The following is a 16,089-nucleotide window of genomic DNA, read 5'->3' on the forward strand; positions in this document are numbered from 1 at the left end:
GGGTTGTCAAACTCCAAAAAGCATCATGAGGGTGAGTAAATGATGAAAGAATTGTCATTTTTAGGTCTTTACTAGGCCTTTAAGGATCTAGTTTTGAATGGTGATAGATCATGTTAGATCAGACAGCATTATAGACGAAGGAAAACATATTTCACAAAGGGGGCACACAAGGCAACCTCCAGCCACAGGCTCCCTACCTCTGAATAGGCCTGCTACAGTGGAGGGCTCAGACTGGAAGGGAGAGGGGTTTGGGAGATGCTGGACCATAGACGGTTGACCAAACGAGTCTGACAGGCAGGCGGGGAGAAACGACACAGCAAGCATTACAGACATAAAGACATTATAGATTCAAATTGGATTAGTAAAGAGCGTATTTAAATAGAAATATTAAGACAAAGCCATGTGCAGAAGGCAAACATCATCCAGCAGGGATGATCACAGGATAGTCCCTGTACACTGCTGTAGTGCCTCTATGTTTCCTGACAGAGGGGAAACATAGGTGGGATGGTTTGCCATCATGGTACCTGAGATTAAGTGCTCTATCCGAACAGTGCGTTTGTAATTGGTTGATACAGATGAACTTGAATCAATAAAGGGATTGTACTGATCTATGGTAAAAAAGGAAAAACAATCATTCACTTATAGCTAAAGCAAAAGTAGACTGAGGTGAAAACTGAAATGAAATATGATTTTCTAACAAACTTTTCTTGTTTCAGAATCAAGTAACGTCTATTTTTATGAATAATATATATTATGATTAGGGCTGTCAGATGATTCAAATATTTAATTGCAATTATTGTCCTTATGACAGGGTTCCACTCATGGGTGATATTTCACTAGTTGACCTTCGACAAATATTAAATTTCACCATACAAAGACTGAAAAAAGTGCATTAAATATTTCATTTTTAATATTTAAGAAATCACATGATTAATGCATCACCTTTGATAGCCCTACTTTTATATATACTACCATTCAAAAGTCTGGGTTCAGGGTTTTTTTCTTGGAAATAATTTATAACTTTTATTCAGCAAGGATATGTTAAATTGATCAAAGGTTACAGTAAAGGCATATTTTTTTTAATTGTATTTCAGTATATGCTGTTCTTTTGAACTTTCTATTCATCAAATAATCCTTAAAAAAACTCACGGTTTCCACAGACATTAAGCAGCTCAGCTGTTTTTGACATTGATAATAATAATAATGTGTTGCTAGTGCACCAAATCAGTAGCCTGACGTCGTCATACTCAGATTCTAGTCAGAATGTGAGTCTGATACTGCTCCACTGGGCTGTGATTATGGGGCGTGTTTCAACTGAACCAGGAAAGAAAATGCCTCTGCACTCAATTGGATCGACAAATGCCTTGATCGCGATTCTCTGTTCCTCTTTTAAAATGAATGCGCTGTCTACATCTTCTATAACAGACGCGGTGGCTGAATCGACACATCTAAATTCTCCAGCGGCAGTCATTCTTTGTTGTAAATGAATTCAACCCAAGCGCTCTTTGGTGACATTGATGATTACGTTACGGTTGATCATCTGTCCATCAACGTATAAAGCCCGCCCTGACAATTTGATTGGTCCGAACAGCTTTGGTTCGGGCATACTTGCTTCACAACAGATCCGACAGTTCAGACCAAACTTCCCATCCTCAAATATTGTGGGCGGGGTTAAGTTTGGCTGGCATCCAGTCTACCAAATCAGCATATTAGAATGATTCTGACGATCATGTGACCTTGGTGAGCGTAAGAGACTTCTTTCAAATACATTAAAAAAATCTTACTAACCCCAAACTTTTGCATAGTAGTGTATGTAACCTATTGTTTCTTTAAAGTTAGATGTTGGAAGTTGGGCAAAGTAATCTATTCAGTATGTAGTCTGCATCTTGCTTTTAACAAGCATTTAACATGCTTTTTTTAGGAGGGGGGGGGGGGGGGGTCTCACACTACCTACACCAACTTTAATTTCAGCTACCGAGATAAAACCTGTAATTAATTAAACAGCCCTATTTGAACAGAGCCAAAACAAAGCTCTGTGTCTACAATTACAGACTGCATTCTTACTCCGACGTCGAGTTCAACTGGACAGAACTTAATCAGAGGATTCCTGATTTGACACAACAGGATACTGTGCATGCGAAACGAGGGACTTTTAGCGACCAAAAAACTCAAACTAATAAAACACTTTGGATGGGTGGGTTGAAAGAAAGAAACTAAGGCATGTTTACCACCAAAAATCTCATGACCTGATGTCCTAGAGGAGAAACTAACACCATCTGATGACATAACGGGTAGATGAGCACCATCAACAACAACTTTGGTTAGGAAAGGGTTTAGGTTTGGAATGGAGTCATCTACAGCTTCAGAAGAAGAGAAAGGATCTGAGCAGGCAAAAGGAGAGAGAAAGAGTCGAATAGAAGGACATTAGGACGAGACTCAAGTTAACAGAGAAGACTACAGCATGCTGAATCTCTGACATGCAGTCACATGCAAAGGATCTCACCTCCCCATGCCGTGGCCACAGAGGGTCCAGGCTGCATGCCCGCCTGAAAGTTAGTCTGCATATTGAAGAGGTCGCTCTCCATCTTCAGAGCACTGAGTAACACAAAACAAAAACGGCAATTTAACCAAGAGAGTTACAGGTAGATGTATAAAGGGTACGTTTACACGACAACGATGTACTAAAAACGGAAAAGTTTGCGTCCTTTGCGTTTTTGAAACGTCTCGCGTCCAGACGACAATATTGTCTAAATGATACCCATTTACACAGATCTGCGGAAAAAAAAAGGAAATGCCAGGCCAGTAGTTGGCCTTGATGTCACTTTGTAAAGAAACTACTTGTCTGTGCACATACGCATTCTTCTACAGTGATCTCGTAATACAGATATGATATCACCGTTTTCACAATTTTGCGATTTTGTAGTTTACACAGAGACAATAACGGTATTATTTTCAAAAACTTGCACTTTGAATTGAAACACGTTTTTAAGTTTGCGTTTTCAGGCCCCCAAATCGACCTTGTCAAGTAAATGATGTCATGTAAACACCACCTAAGATACAGGTGTTTGTGCTGAAATTCGCCACACAAATTTGCTGCAACCATTTAGTGAATTTGCCCCTGGTCGAGCACAAACCATGCTTGTTTTTATATCTCAAGCCATACAGAAAAATATCTAGAGAATCACACTGGCTAACCCATTGGAGCAGCTGGGAGTGGAGAACAGGTCTATGGCAGGAGCTGTGCTGATGCATGCTGCTGTGGTGGAGACTGGAGAAGTGTCTGTCGTACCAAACGAAGGCCTCTTGGAGAGCTCCTTCAGCCTCTGTTCCTGATTACAAAGAGCACAAGCCAAGAAACCTTTTAGACAGGAAGGAGCCATCTCATTGGCATGTAGAATGACCAACCAACCACTTTTCATTCATTAGTGTGATGCTTAGGGTTGGATAATTTTGAAATCTGTGATAACAAGCAATTGTTAAAACAATTATCTGAATCCTTTTTTTTTTTTTTTTTTTTTTTGCATTAATGCAAAACATCCTCATGTCGTTCCTAACCAATAAGACTTTCATTCATCTTCGGAACACAAATGCAGATCTTTTTTGATGAAATCTGAGAGCTTTCTGTCCCTCCATTGACAGCTACGCAACTATCACTTTGACGCTTAAAAAAGTTCATAAAGAGATTGTAAAACTAATCCATATAAATTGAGTGGTTTAGTCCAAATTTTCTGAAGAGACAAGATCGCTTTAAATGATAAACAGATTGAATTTAGGCTTTTATATAGACATTCAGCAACTCACACACCAGTTGTGGTTACCAGAAGCTCAAGTATTTAAATTTTTGGGTGAACTATCCCTTTAAAAAAAAAAAAAATTGTCATACTTTGTCCCTTTAAGTGCAAAGATTTATGCTGAAACTGTCCAAAACGCTGTATTAACAGTTTTTTACTGTTTTATAAATGTAGACAGTCCTTTGCAAATTACAGCATTTTTAGAAAATATCAACTATTATCAACTATTAGCCAGAGATTTACTGTAAATTCACACACACACAAAATGACGTGAGTTGCATATATAACTAGAAAACAGCAATCCATAATTAACAGAACACACACAAAGAAAAAATACTGGAAATCCTTTTCCCCGGTGGGTGAAATTATTTTTGAAATGGGTCCTGTTGTGTACCTTTAGTGCTTTCAATCGCGCCTGCTCCTCCTCCAGAGCTGCCTGCTTTTCCCTTTCATCCACTTTGGTGAAAGACATGCCAGTGTTGGCCAGAGATGACACAGCATTGGAGAGTGTGCTTGCCCTACAAAAGTCGGGGAGAGATAAATTGAGTTTCTGCGAGTATGAGAGAAAATCACACTTGTAGTATATTGAACTACTGCATTTGTCAAGCACGCCGCTCTTATAGGTATAAATCTATCAAGAGATTCAAGACCCATCAACACAATGCATCTGTTAGCACTCATTCATTTGTATTCAGCTCTGAGCGTGACACATGAATGGCCCACCTGCTGGCGGCAGTGGAGTCCTTCACCTTCTTCCCTTCTAATGAAGCCAAGTGTTGCTCCAGGGCATCCAAAAGACTGCTGGGGGCCTAAGGGAATGCACAAACATTTACTCAAGAATAACCACCAATGAAAAGACAAAATAGCTTGACATTTATAGGCAATAAGAATTAAAAGGTGCAGAGGAGTGCAGAAAAGAGTGAGAAAAGTACTTACACACACTGTAAACTGAAGATGGACAGAAGGTGGAAAGATAAAGGGAAATACAGAATATAAAGGTGGTCTTGGTCAGACATAATGCATGAGTTTCAAAGCAGCTACCTGCCCTTATTTATGGCTATGATGTCATTTGCGCTAGATATATAATCTGTCCTTTTCAAGTGTCTGTTTAATTCATTCATGACTTATTCCTGAATGTTACTGTATATAACAACCCGTTCTCACTCCCAAGGCGTCAAATACTGTTGCTTGGGCAAAAGCCCTGCATGTCACAATGTAGATGCCAATAGTGAATAAACATTACTATCATCATTATCAATTTTTTTGCTAGCTGAAATATGTCCATGCTGTAAATTATACTGTATATAATTGAGTGAGAACCCGTTGCATATACTCTGAGTCAATATACTTATAATAGAATCATGACTCCCACAGTTATCTCTATAATTGCTATTCTCAAATCTCCACTGAGCCCATAACACCTTTATTTGCTGTAGACAGGGAAAAGTTAAGACAGAAAAGGTAAGAAATCTTTAGTGACATGCGCATCCTAATGAGCTGCATGCTTCTTTAAGTCGGAAATGCATTTGTGTAAGGTTAAGTAAAAAAAAGCAGAACAGCTTCAGAAAACACTCAGGATCGTTAATAATGCAGAAAGAGTGCAGGTGTTAAAGTCAGAATAAAAGTGCGGTCTTACCTGAGACAGGTCAGGTATGTCCCCACGGTCTATTCCCACCTGCTGTGAGGCGAGCAGAACAAATATGTTACATAACGCTCTTTTAATGAAGTACCTTGCCTCCAGAACAACACATGCGAATCTCACCTCTGCCACTTTGAGGAACTCTGAGATCCTGGTCATTCGGGTAAGGAATTTCTTGTAGATGTCCAAACCCTCTTTACACTGTACTTTTTTCATATCAAAGTACTTTTCTGTGAAAGGAAGATAAAGAAGCACCCATTACCAATCAGCACTATGCCGGTATTTGCATGTGTAGAAATGAAAATAGATCACACGGGTTATGTCACTTTTTTTCATATCAATTTAATCTGCAAATAGGATGAAAAAATTGCTACTGAATTTGACTTATTTTTAGACAGGGGGAAGTACAGGAAAAGGGAGGATATGCAATCAGGGCATGATGCAGGCTGAATCTGAACCTGCGTAACTGTAAGTACAACTTCTTGTGAGCATGTGCACTACTGCACCACAACTTTTTGTTAAATTTTAAGAGCTTACACATTCAAATCTTTCATGTACATCTTGCATTTAAAAGTAAAATGAGTGTATTTATACAATATGTGGTTTATTTATTTAGTATTGAGAAGAAAGCACCATGAAGAACCTACCCAATAAGTTTATTATCCCTTCATTGTAAGCTGCAAAAAGTCGGATGGAGTCTTTGAAAAGAAGCATGAAGGCTGCATTAATAACCCCATTGGTAAGTTCATTGGCATTGACCTGGGCAAACAGAAAAATGTATTCTCATAAACATGCCACATAAATGCTTTGCTGCTACAAAGAAAATATTAATGGCATAAATTCATAAGCCCCTTTCAGACATACAGTTTTTACTGGTAAATTACCGTTAGGAGTTCATTGTCACGGATGGGTGTGTAGATAGGAAGCACAAGGAGACGAGGAAATAACTATGAACAGGAATTTAATGAACAAGGCACTCAGGAGATGCACACATACCATAAGAACGTAACATATACAATAACCGACCAGGAGTGAGGGAGAACACTGGGTTTACATACACAGGGAATGGGTCATGGCAACAAGAAACAGCTGGGGCAAATTAACTAGACACAGGTGGAGGAACTGAACACAAACGAGGAGCGGGAAAACTGAGACACAGGACTAAACCAAAACACAGAGACGGGGAAAACTAAGAAACACAGGTCATACTTGTGACATTACCCCCCCCTCCAAAAAAGGCGCGTCCTCGCGCTGTACAAAATCCAAAGGGGTGGGAGGGTGGGCGCCCTGGAGGCTGACGAGGGTATAGTTCCACGGGAATAGAAAGCCTCCAGGGCGGACTAGGCTGTGGGTCTTGCCAAGGGGGAGCTGGACATGGACGTGGGCGTGGCCAAGGCGGAGCTGGATGTGGGCGTGGCCAAGGCGGAGCTCTCGGGTAACCGGGAGTCCAAGGTGGAGATGGACGAGGGCGTGACCACGGCGGAGCTTTCGGAACCTCTGGAGTCCAAGGCGGAGCTGGACGAGGGCGTGACCACGGCGGAGCTTTCGGAACCTCTGGAGTCCAAGGCGGAGCTGGACGAGGGCGTGACCACGGGGAAGCTTTCGGAACCTCTGGAATGCAAGGCGGAGCTTGACGTGGCCAAGGTGGAGCTTGATGTGGCTGTGACCACGGCGGAGCTTTTGGGACCTCGGGAGTCCAGGGTGGATCTATCCCTTCAGGTGACCATGGCAGTGCTGCCCCTTCGGGTGGCCATGGTGAAGGCGTATAGCCCCCCCCCAAAATTTTCTTGGGGAGAAGAACGGGTTTCAGCTCAGGCTCAGGAACAGTCTCTGGCTGGATGGCGGTCTCTGGCTGGACGGCGGTCTCTGGCTGGACGGCGGTCTCTGGCTGGACGGCGGTCTCTGGCTGGACGGCGGTCTCTGGCTGGACGGCGGTCTCTGGCTGGACGGCGGTCTCTGGCTGGACTTCGACGGGACGAGGTTTACTTGACTCGGCGGGACGAGACTCTGGAGGGCTGGTCTCGGCGGGACGAGACTCTGGAGGGCTGGTCTCGGCGGGACGAGACTCTGGAGGGCTGGTCTCGGCGGGACGAGACTCTGGAGGGCTGGTCTCGGCGGGACGAGACTCTGGAGGGCTGGTCTCGGCGGGACGAGACTCTGGAGGGCTGGTCTCGGCGGGACGAGACTCTGGAGGGCTGGTCTCGGCGGGACGAGACTCTGGAGGGCTGGTCTCGGCGGGACGAGACTCTGGAGGGCTGGTCTCGGCGGGACGAGACTCTGGAGGGCTGGTCTCGGCGGGACGAGACTCTGGAGGGCTGGTCTCGGCGGGACGAGACTCTGGAGGGCTGGTCTCGGCGGGACGAGACTCTGGAGGGCTGGTCTCGGCGGGACGAGACTCTGGAGGGCTGGTCTCGGCGGGACGAGACTCTGGAGGGCTGGTCTCGGCGGGACGAGACTCTGGAGGGCTGGTCTCGGCGGGACGAGACTCTGGAGGGCTGGTCTCGGCGGGACGAGACTCTGGAGGGCTGGTCTCGGCGGGACGAGACTCTGGAGGGCTGGTCTCGGCGGGACGAGACTCTGGAGGGCTGGTCTCGGCGGGACGAGACTCTGGAGGGCTGGTCTCGGCGGGACGTGACTCTGGAGGGCTGGTCTCGGCGGGGCGTGACTCTGGGATGATGGCCCACTTGGCAGCACGTATAGACATCAGCGGGGGTTCGGACACGCTGGAAATCATCCCTGGATGGCCATAAACGGATCCGGTGTCTGACCTGACAGTTGACACAAGTGCGGCGTTCAGATTCTCAGGCTGGGCGGGCGAGATGTGCACTGGCTCTGGATGGGTGGTTTCCTCTCCGTGAGTGTCGCAGGGCCCGACGGTAAATGGCGACCCATTATGGAGAAGCACCCACTCGACGAAAGTCTCAAAGTTCTCTCGAGGTCCCAAACCGGGTAGGTGTGCCTTAGTCTCTGCATTTAGGCCAGTGTGGAAGAAAACACTCAATGAGCGATCGGGGAAAGAGCTAAGGCATGCCAGGTCGAGATAAGCCGTGGTGTGAGCCTCGAGAGATTGCTGGCCTTGTTCCAGCAACATCAGCTGCATCGAAGCATTCATCGTTGATTTTGGGTCGGTTATTCTGTCACGGATGGGTGTGTAGATAGGAAGCACAAGGAGACGAGGAAATAACTATGAACAGGAATTTAATGAACAAGGCACTCAGGAGATGCACACATACCATAAGAACGTAACATATACAATAACCGACCAGGAGTGAGGGAGAACACTGGGTTTACATACACAGGGAATGGGTCATGGCAACAAGACACAGCTGGGGCAAATTAACTAGACACAGGTGGAGGAACTGAACACAAACGAGGAGCGGGAAAACTGAGACACAGGACTAAACCAAAACACAGAGACGGGGAAAACTAAGAAACACAGGTCATACTTGTGACATTCATGTGTGATCAGGACCTTTTCAAAAACACCAGTAAATTGGTTCTGGCAATTTACCCATATGAGAATTTGTAATATTACCAGTAAATTACTGGTATGATGCTGTGTGTGAAGTAACCGGTATGAGCATGTACAAGGTCAGAACGTGCTGATGTAAGAAGTTTGCTTTGGGCCAATCATAAAGCTCTGTTGGAGCTGTTTACGTTAAGTTACGTGCCTTTTAACTTTTTTTTGTATGGGTGCGTCTCAATCAGATTCCTAGTTCCGTAATCAGGGCATTGATCAGGAAGTCAACCATTTCGAAGGCTGTCTCAATCAAAATCCTTTAAGTGCACGGGGAGCATCGATGCTAACTATGTTCCCTTAAAAGAGGTTCTGAAGCGTGAAACAAATGACGTGAGCCAACTCACTAGACACAATGACAGTCATCAATAGAGTCATCAGTATCCCATGTGTAGAGAGCCAGGGTCCTCCTTACTGTCCCTACCAGTGCTTGAATTCGTGAACACAATATACGGATTCACGACTTTGGAAGCTAGGGAGCTGATTGAGGCGTACCCTGTGTAAACATGCGCTAGACGGACGTCTGACCGTTGTGCCGCCTCCACATCTCGTGCTCAAGTCTCTGCTTTCTTTCCCATTCATCAGTGCTGTGGCTCAGCAGTTATTGCGTACTATAGTAACTGCAATACTATAGTAACTGTTATGTGCCTCGTGTTTTTAAAAGCAAAAACTGTGTTCTGTGTGATCATCCCCTTAAAATAGTTTTTACTAAAATGAAACTAAAGTGCTGATCTCTTCATCCAGATCGATGAAGAAAACAGCTCAGCGTTTAAAGGTCATTTTCAATGATTGACATCACAGAGTCTGATGTGTGACTGGTTTCTTACTGGTAAAAAGACAGAACGCCGTTGCTTTTGTGAACAGCACATGTGTTCATTTAAGTCGTTGTGGTAATTTTACGGTAATTTACCGGGATTGCTGTGTGAAAGGGACTATAAGCAAAATGCATATGTAGATCAGCTGTCAGCTTTCAGCATTCTAACTTACATTGAAGTCAAGGAGGGCATCCATCTGGTTCTGTATAATAGGGATGGTTTTAAGGAGCTTCTCTGTGTTCATGGTTCTCATCACTCCGTCCACCCTTAAGGAGAAGATTTTAAAATATAGGTCAAATGACATTGGGGGATCAGTGCATGGAGGTTTAGTGGATGATCCAGTGCAATGACTTCAAACATTTAACGCAAGCGCTTCAAAACTAGTGCTGCTGCACAAATCCCCTTAAATGATTTAGAACAAAAACTACAGCTAAGGCTAAAAAAATCATTGTATCGAGTGAACAATTTACTGGCCAAATGAATCACTGTTGGAGTTACATAATGCACTTAATGCAAAAGTCAGCATGCTAAAGAAAGCAGGAACTAGAAACTACCTTCAAAGTTGTATTATAAAATGTATTAAAAAAATGTCCTACCCACGCTTTACTTTCGTGAAGTCAAATGCCACCTGTCGATACGATACGGCCTTCTCATTCAGATATCGACTATACCTCCGAATGAATGTTGACATATCGTAACCTAGGAAGACACCAATAAAGATGACTGTTAAGAAATAAATTATTTAAAAAATAATAAATGAATATAATGTTATAAATATTATAAAACTAATTCAATTAATTAATGTAAAAAAATTTTTTGGAATGTTTATTAGTCAAATAGCGCAATCATATTAGAATGAAGCCTCTGTAGAGTGTGAAATAAATGTGTATAGTTCAATACTGTACCTTGTAGGCCACTTTTGTCCAGGAAATTACTGAGGTTGAATAAGGTGTTCCTTGAGGCCAAGTACTGAATAAATCGCTGGAACCAAAGTGATAAATTAAAAGATGTTTAATGCATGCAATTATTTGCAGATCTTAACTAGTAGCTTGATTAAAAAGCAGACAGATCTCCCACAGTCACGCACCTCGTTCCCATAAACCATGAGGTGGTGTGTTGTGATTAGGGACTTAAAGACCACCACCCAACTGGTGTTGGTGGTTCTCTCGAACAAAGAGTCTGCCAGCTGAGGAATGTTCACATTCATCTCATTGGTACAGTGTATCAGGTCTACAACAGAAACAGAGGTTTCCATTAACGATTGGCATTAATAACTGGGTGTACAGGCAAGAATCGAGTCAACAAAACAGACTGCAATGGTATAGAGCTTAAAATGTAATAAACAACAGGATTAGCATGCATTTATAACAAAAAAAAACAGTAAAATAATAATATGTGGAGAGTCCACATAAATAAGCATTACGCAGGAACTGTGCAGGAATTCCACAGCCCACTATTAACTGCTGGTGGACTTTGTTGATGGATGTTTATGCACTTCTGCAAATATGCTTTAGGGGAATGACATTTTTGTGGTGTAGTATTCACATAGATGCTGATGTAGTGCAGTTTCTGATGGACTTCTTCTTTCTGTGAATGAATGAGGTTGACTTCAATCGTGTGGTTGGTTGGTTTGGTGTGACACAGCTGCCTCCACAGAACTGCCAATTTTGATTCACTCCTACTCCTGAGAAACAAAGCCCTCACCACAAAAGATGTCAACTAAAATGTTTAGAATCAGATCATTTAATCTGTTCTATAGCTATAGGCCTATCTGGTGAAAGAAGTTAATCTTTGGTTGGTGGAAAGGACCATAAATAGTAACCATAATTTATGTGATATACTGTAACTTGAAGGGATCGTTTACCCACCAAAATAATGTAAAAAACGCATCATGACTTTCTTCTGTGGAACATAAAACACATTTTGAGAAAATGTCAAACAATGGATGTTTTGTCCATACAATGGAAGTCAGTGGGCAACAAAACTGATATCAACATTCTTCAAAACAGTGTATCGCTGAGATACTGTTATAGTTGTTATTCATATTTTTCATTAGTTTTTGTTAGTATGTTTTCTGTTTTTATTTTAAATACAATTATAGAAATTTTGTTGTGTTTTTGTGTCATTTTTATCAGTTAAATATATAGGTTTTTATTCATATTCCAGTTATTTTAGTTCATCAATTTAAAGCTGCAGTCCATAACTTTTTTGGGTTAAAAATTATCCAAAATAAATGTTTACACATAACCCGCCAGTGTTCAAAACTCTCTGCTTGCCTTAGCTCGATTCAAAGCGGTAAGCTTGTAATAATGTTTTTAATTCCAGTGGTACTGGTGGATTTCACCCGGAGATTCGAGCATGTCTTTGCGTCATTACGTCACATCTGTACACATAAAGAAGGAGCCCTGGCTAGAAGGCTATGTTGCGAGTGAGGATGCTGGAGGTGGAGATTTTCTAGCCTTTTCTCACTGCACTTGATATAATTAAACTTATCAATTTGATGGCGGATCCAGAAAGGTTCAAACGAAAATCACCAGTGACAACTGGAGATTCACCCGTTGTAAAATGCAAAAGACCACCATGACTTCGGAGTGGCTACGGGAAAAAAGAGACTGCAACATTGGATTCATCCGCGCTGTGCCGTGCCGAGGCACAACCCACGCAAAGATTGATAATAACTGCAATTGCAGATTTTGAACAGAGATGGCAACAAAGAGGAAAAACTACGGACTGCACCTTTAAACTAAATACAAATTAGAAATGTTACCTTAGCTTTAAGGTTTTTTATATTTTATTTCAGTTAAAGATTATTTTGTTTCAAGTAGTTTTATATGGTTTTTGTTAACTACAGTATAATAACTGCTTAAAAATATCTTCTTTTTTGTTCCAAAAAAGAAACAGTCACACAGGTTTGCAACAACATGAGTGTGAGTAAATCATGACAGAATTTTCATTTTTGGCTGAAATACTGTTCAGTTTACCTGCATTCAAATAGACCGTTGGTTAAAATTACAGAGGCATCTTTAGTTATCATAAAGTCTCAGATGAAGACAAAAAAAGAGAGAAGTTTCTACAAAAATTATTCTGTAAAAAAAAAAAGACATGAAATTCAGTTCCCTCACTAAACTAAAAGGTCAAAGCTAGTGGGGTGAAAGGTGCGAATGGGTCCAGCGGGCAGACAATTTTATTTTCCTTTTTAAAAATCCTAACTACAGTCCTTCAAACATGTCATAGCTTGTCTTATAACGCTGTAAGAACATAATGAAAGAATAGTCAGGCCTGGCTGAGACAGACGTAAATAGAGATCTATTCTGAAGCACAGACTTACTAGACTGGCACTAGACAAGCAGTTCTTAAAGGGTTAGTTCACACAAAAATGCCTAATTAACCCTTAAGACTTCCGTTCATCTTTGGAACACAAATATTGATCTTTTTGATGAAATCTAAGAGCTTTCTGTCCCTCCATTGACAGCTACGCAACTACTACTGTGACTGTGACGCTTCAAAACATTCATAAAGAGATTGTAAAACTAATCCATATGAATTGAGTGGTTTAGTCCAAATTTTCTGAAGAGACAAGATCGCTTTATATGATGAACAGATTTCATTTAGGCTTTTATTCACATATAAACATTCATCAACTCACACATCAGTTATTAAACAGAAGCTCAAGCATGTTTGCTTGACGTGCGAAAACCAATGAGGTTCATTCTCGTGTTACGCAGCACGTTTGAGCTTCCGCAAGAATCAATGAGGTTTGTTCTTGTGCATCAAGCAGGTTCGGTTGAGCTTCTGTTTATCTTCACTGATCAATGTTTATATGTGAATAAAAGCCTAAATCTGTTGGAATAAACCGTTCAAATTAGCCTGGTTAAAACCAGACCATTCTCAGTTGTAACTGAGTTATGGTCTGGCAAAGCGTCATAGACCAATCATTTCCAGAGGGGCGTCACCAACGGACGTCGCGGACAGACCTAAAACCAATCAGAGCGATGAAGGAGATGACGTATGCAGAGCGACGGAGAAACATCTCCGAGTGTTGTTCTTTGCTCGGTTTTTAACAAAAAGGAAACGTTCAAATCGCTTAAAACAGATGCGATAGCTGATTCGAACGAGTGATGTTCGACGGCGGCATCCATCTTTGTAATGTAGGCTACAAAATCTGCTTCAAAATCCCAGCGCTGTCGTCATCGTGTAAAGCCCGCCCCAACGTTTCTGATTGGTGCCTCGATTTCGACGGATTGGAAATGGGCTTGAATGAGCTCTTTGCCAGACTAACTTTCAGAGCAAATCTAAATTTGCCGGAAGTTGTCTGGGTTTTCCCAGGCTACGTTCAAATCATATGGATTAGTTTTACGAATTATTAACTTTTTTATGAACTTTTTGAAGCGTCAAATTGGTAGTTGCGTAGCTGTCAACGTAATGACAGATTTCATCAAAAAGTTCTTTATTTGCGTTTCGAAGATGAACAAAAGTCTTGCGGGTTTGGAACGACATGAGGGTGAGTAAATAATGACAGAATTTTCATTTTTGGTGAACTATCCCTTTAAAGAAGAATATACACAGCATTTACTGACATCATCTGTGGGTTTGTAACCAACTGGACATGATAATCAAATCCAAATGAACTTCTAACACAAAACACCTTCCTTACAATAACCTGTGCACAACATGTTTCTCGTGCAAGAAAAACAACAGCACTGATTTATTTCTCCCCATTGAGCATAATATGGAATTAACATTTAACCAGCATTAACCAGTATGGCAATGCAGAGGAGGTCTAAACGAGGTCGTAAACTATATTAAGAGCATTTAAAAAGCATTTAAACATTTATTAATATTATTATGGAATCAAACTTAATGGAAATACACGTATCCTTGCTTACATACAAACAACAATATTGCACATATACACAGTCCTGCTTCAATACAGCTGAAAGTGATTCAATGTCAGTTTGTCATAAATGGCCTGTATTTCCAATATTATTATCAGGAGTCTGTCTAAGCACATTAGCTTAGCACAGCCTGGGCCTGCCCATTGTACAATAGCCTAAAATCGTAGCCATAACAATCAAAGCAACAGCTGTACACACGTTCATCCTCGCAATTTCATTTTAAACACAGCTGCTGATACTTACAATCCAAGTGTTTCTTTTTAGGGCCCATTATTTCGTGCGTTGTTGCCTTGCAGACAGTTTTGGAAACGGCTGATCCAGTAACGCTATGCTGAGCAGCAGTTATCCTGTCTGTAATGCTCTGCCCAGACATTTTCAAAGCTTTCCAGCTATCAAGAATCCAATAATATGTATGATGAATATTGAAATTCAAACTGCTACTAAATAGTGTTCACAGTTCCCGGCCGGTCGACCTCCTGCCGTACGATACTTGTATACGGGGGAGACAAAGATTGGTCGGACAAGAGGAGGCAGATGGGAAGCCTTGCACACAGTTATCCGCTGCGCGAGACGATGATGAATCCAGAAATGATGTTAGCGAATATCCCGCGCGGAATTCTTACATTGTTACGGGTTTCAATCGCGCGCTGTAAAGGCTCGTGACTCATCTCTCATATCTCGGACACTAATCCCGCCGTTCAACCGCCGCCTGTTTTATTCGTGTAAGCCCGCAGGATTGAAGAGCAGCGAAGGCAAATGGCGGGCCTGTGCTGTTCCATGAGAGCTGGAGGAATATAGGACGCTGACCGCTGATGCTGCTGATCCAGGATCAGGCTGAACACCTTCATTACAGATGCACTTGGAATAAAGGGACAATCAACAATTCGTATCTTTTTCCACTTGGTGACAGTTTAAAGTTTGATATTAGTTCAATTTATATTTGAATATCTTAACATTAAAAAAAAAAAAAAAAAATATATATATATATATATATATATATATATATATATATATATATATATATATATATATATATATATATATATATATATATATATATATATTTATTTATTTATTTATATTATACATCTCAGTAATTACTAAATGCCTATAGGTAAATAGCAATTAAATGCAACAGTTCATATGTTCCTGATTTTTCAAGTGGCGGGTCCTTTGCACAATTTTTTATTAACATGTTTCCTTTTTTTAAGGCTGAACCATGCAATTTTGTTGAAGGCAGTCCTTTCAGGTGTGGTTCGAAATTCGAATATAGGTGAATATAGTGTGTGTGTGTGCGTGTGTGTGTGTGTGTGTGTGTGTGTGTGTGTGTCATTTTATATACATTGTTGCTTCTTCCATTTTTTTGCAAAATGTGTTATTGCTTATCACTTACAGTGGGTCACTCATCACTCAAGTTATATAAAATAGCCTA

General features: G+C 41.5%; 1 protein-coding gene across 6 annotated transcripts; it reads right to left on the reverse strand.

The window, feature by feature from the left end:
* Window positions 1–27: 27 nt before the first annotated feature.
* LOC130079703 (phosphatidylinositol-binding clathrin assembly protein-like) lies at window positions 28–15,472 on the reverse strand. Of its 6 annotated transcripts, none has more exons than XM_056245058.1 (16): window positions 14,901–15,472; window positions 10,850–10,992; window positions 10,668–10,743; window positions 10,359–10,461; window positions 9,935–10,028; window positions 6,078–6,189; window positions 5,554–5,660; window positions 5,428–5,469; window positions 4,728–4,739; window positions 4,515–4,600; window positions 4,186–4,309; window positions 3,196–3,323; window positions 2,504–2,595; window positions 2,229–2,381; window positions 525–608; window positions 28–287 (listed from the first exon to the last, which is right to left on the reverse strand). In XM_056245058.1, exons 1-16 carry the CDS (start codon window positions 15,028–15,030, stop codon window positions 109–111), a joined length of 1,665 nt encoding a protein of 554 aa, XP_056101033.1. In that variant the 5' UTR covers window positions 15,031–15,472; the 3' UTR covers window positions 28–108. The 6 variants fall into 6 exon arrangements, with proteins under 6 accessions (XP_056101033.1, XP_056101036.1, XP_056101032.1 ...); XM_056245057.1 differs by having other exon boundaries at window positions 30–287; window positions 3,196–3,329; XM_056245061.1 differs by lacking the exon at window positions 4,728–4,739 and having other exon boundaries at window positions 29–287.
* Between the last annotated feature and the right edge of the window lie 617 nt (window positions 15,473–16,089).

The sequence above is a fragment of the Rhinichthys klamathensis genome, unplaced genomic scaffold (genome assembly GCF_029890125.1).
Source record: "Rhinichthys klamathensis goyatoka isolate OS25496 unplaced genomic scaffold, OSU_Roscu_1.1 h1tg001281l_1, whole genome shotgun sequence".
NCBI lineage: Eukaryota > Metazoa > Chordata > Actinopteri > Cypriniformes > Leuciscidae > Rhinichthys > Rhinichthys klamathensis.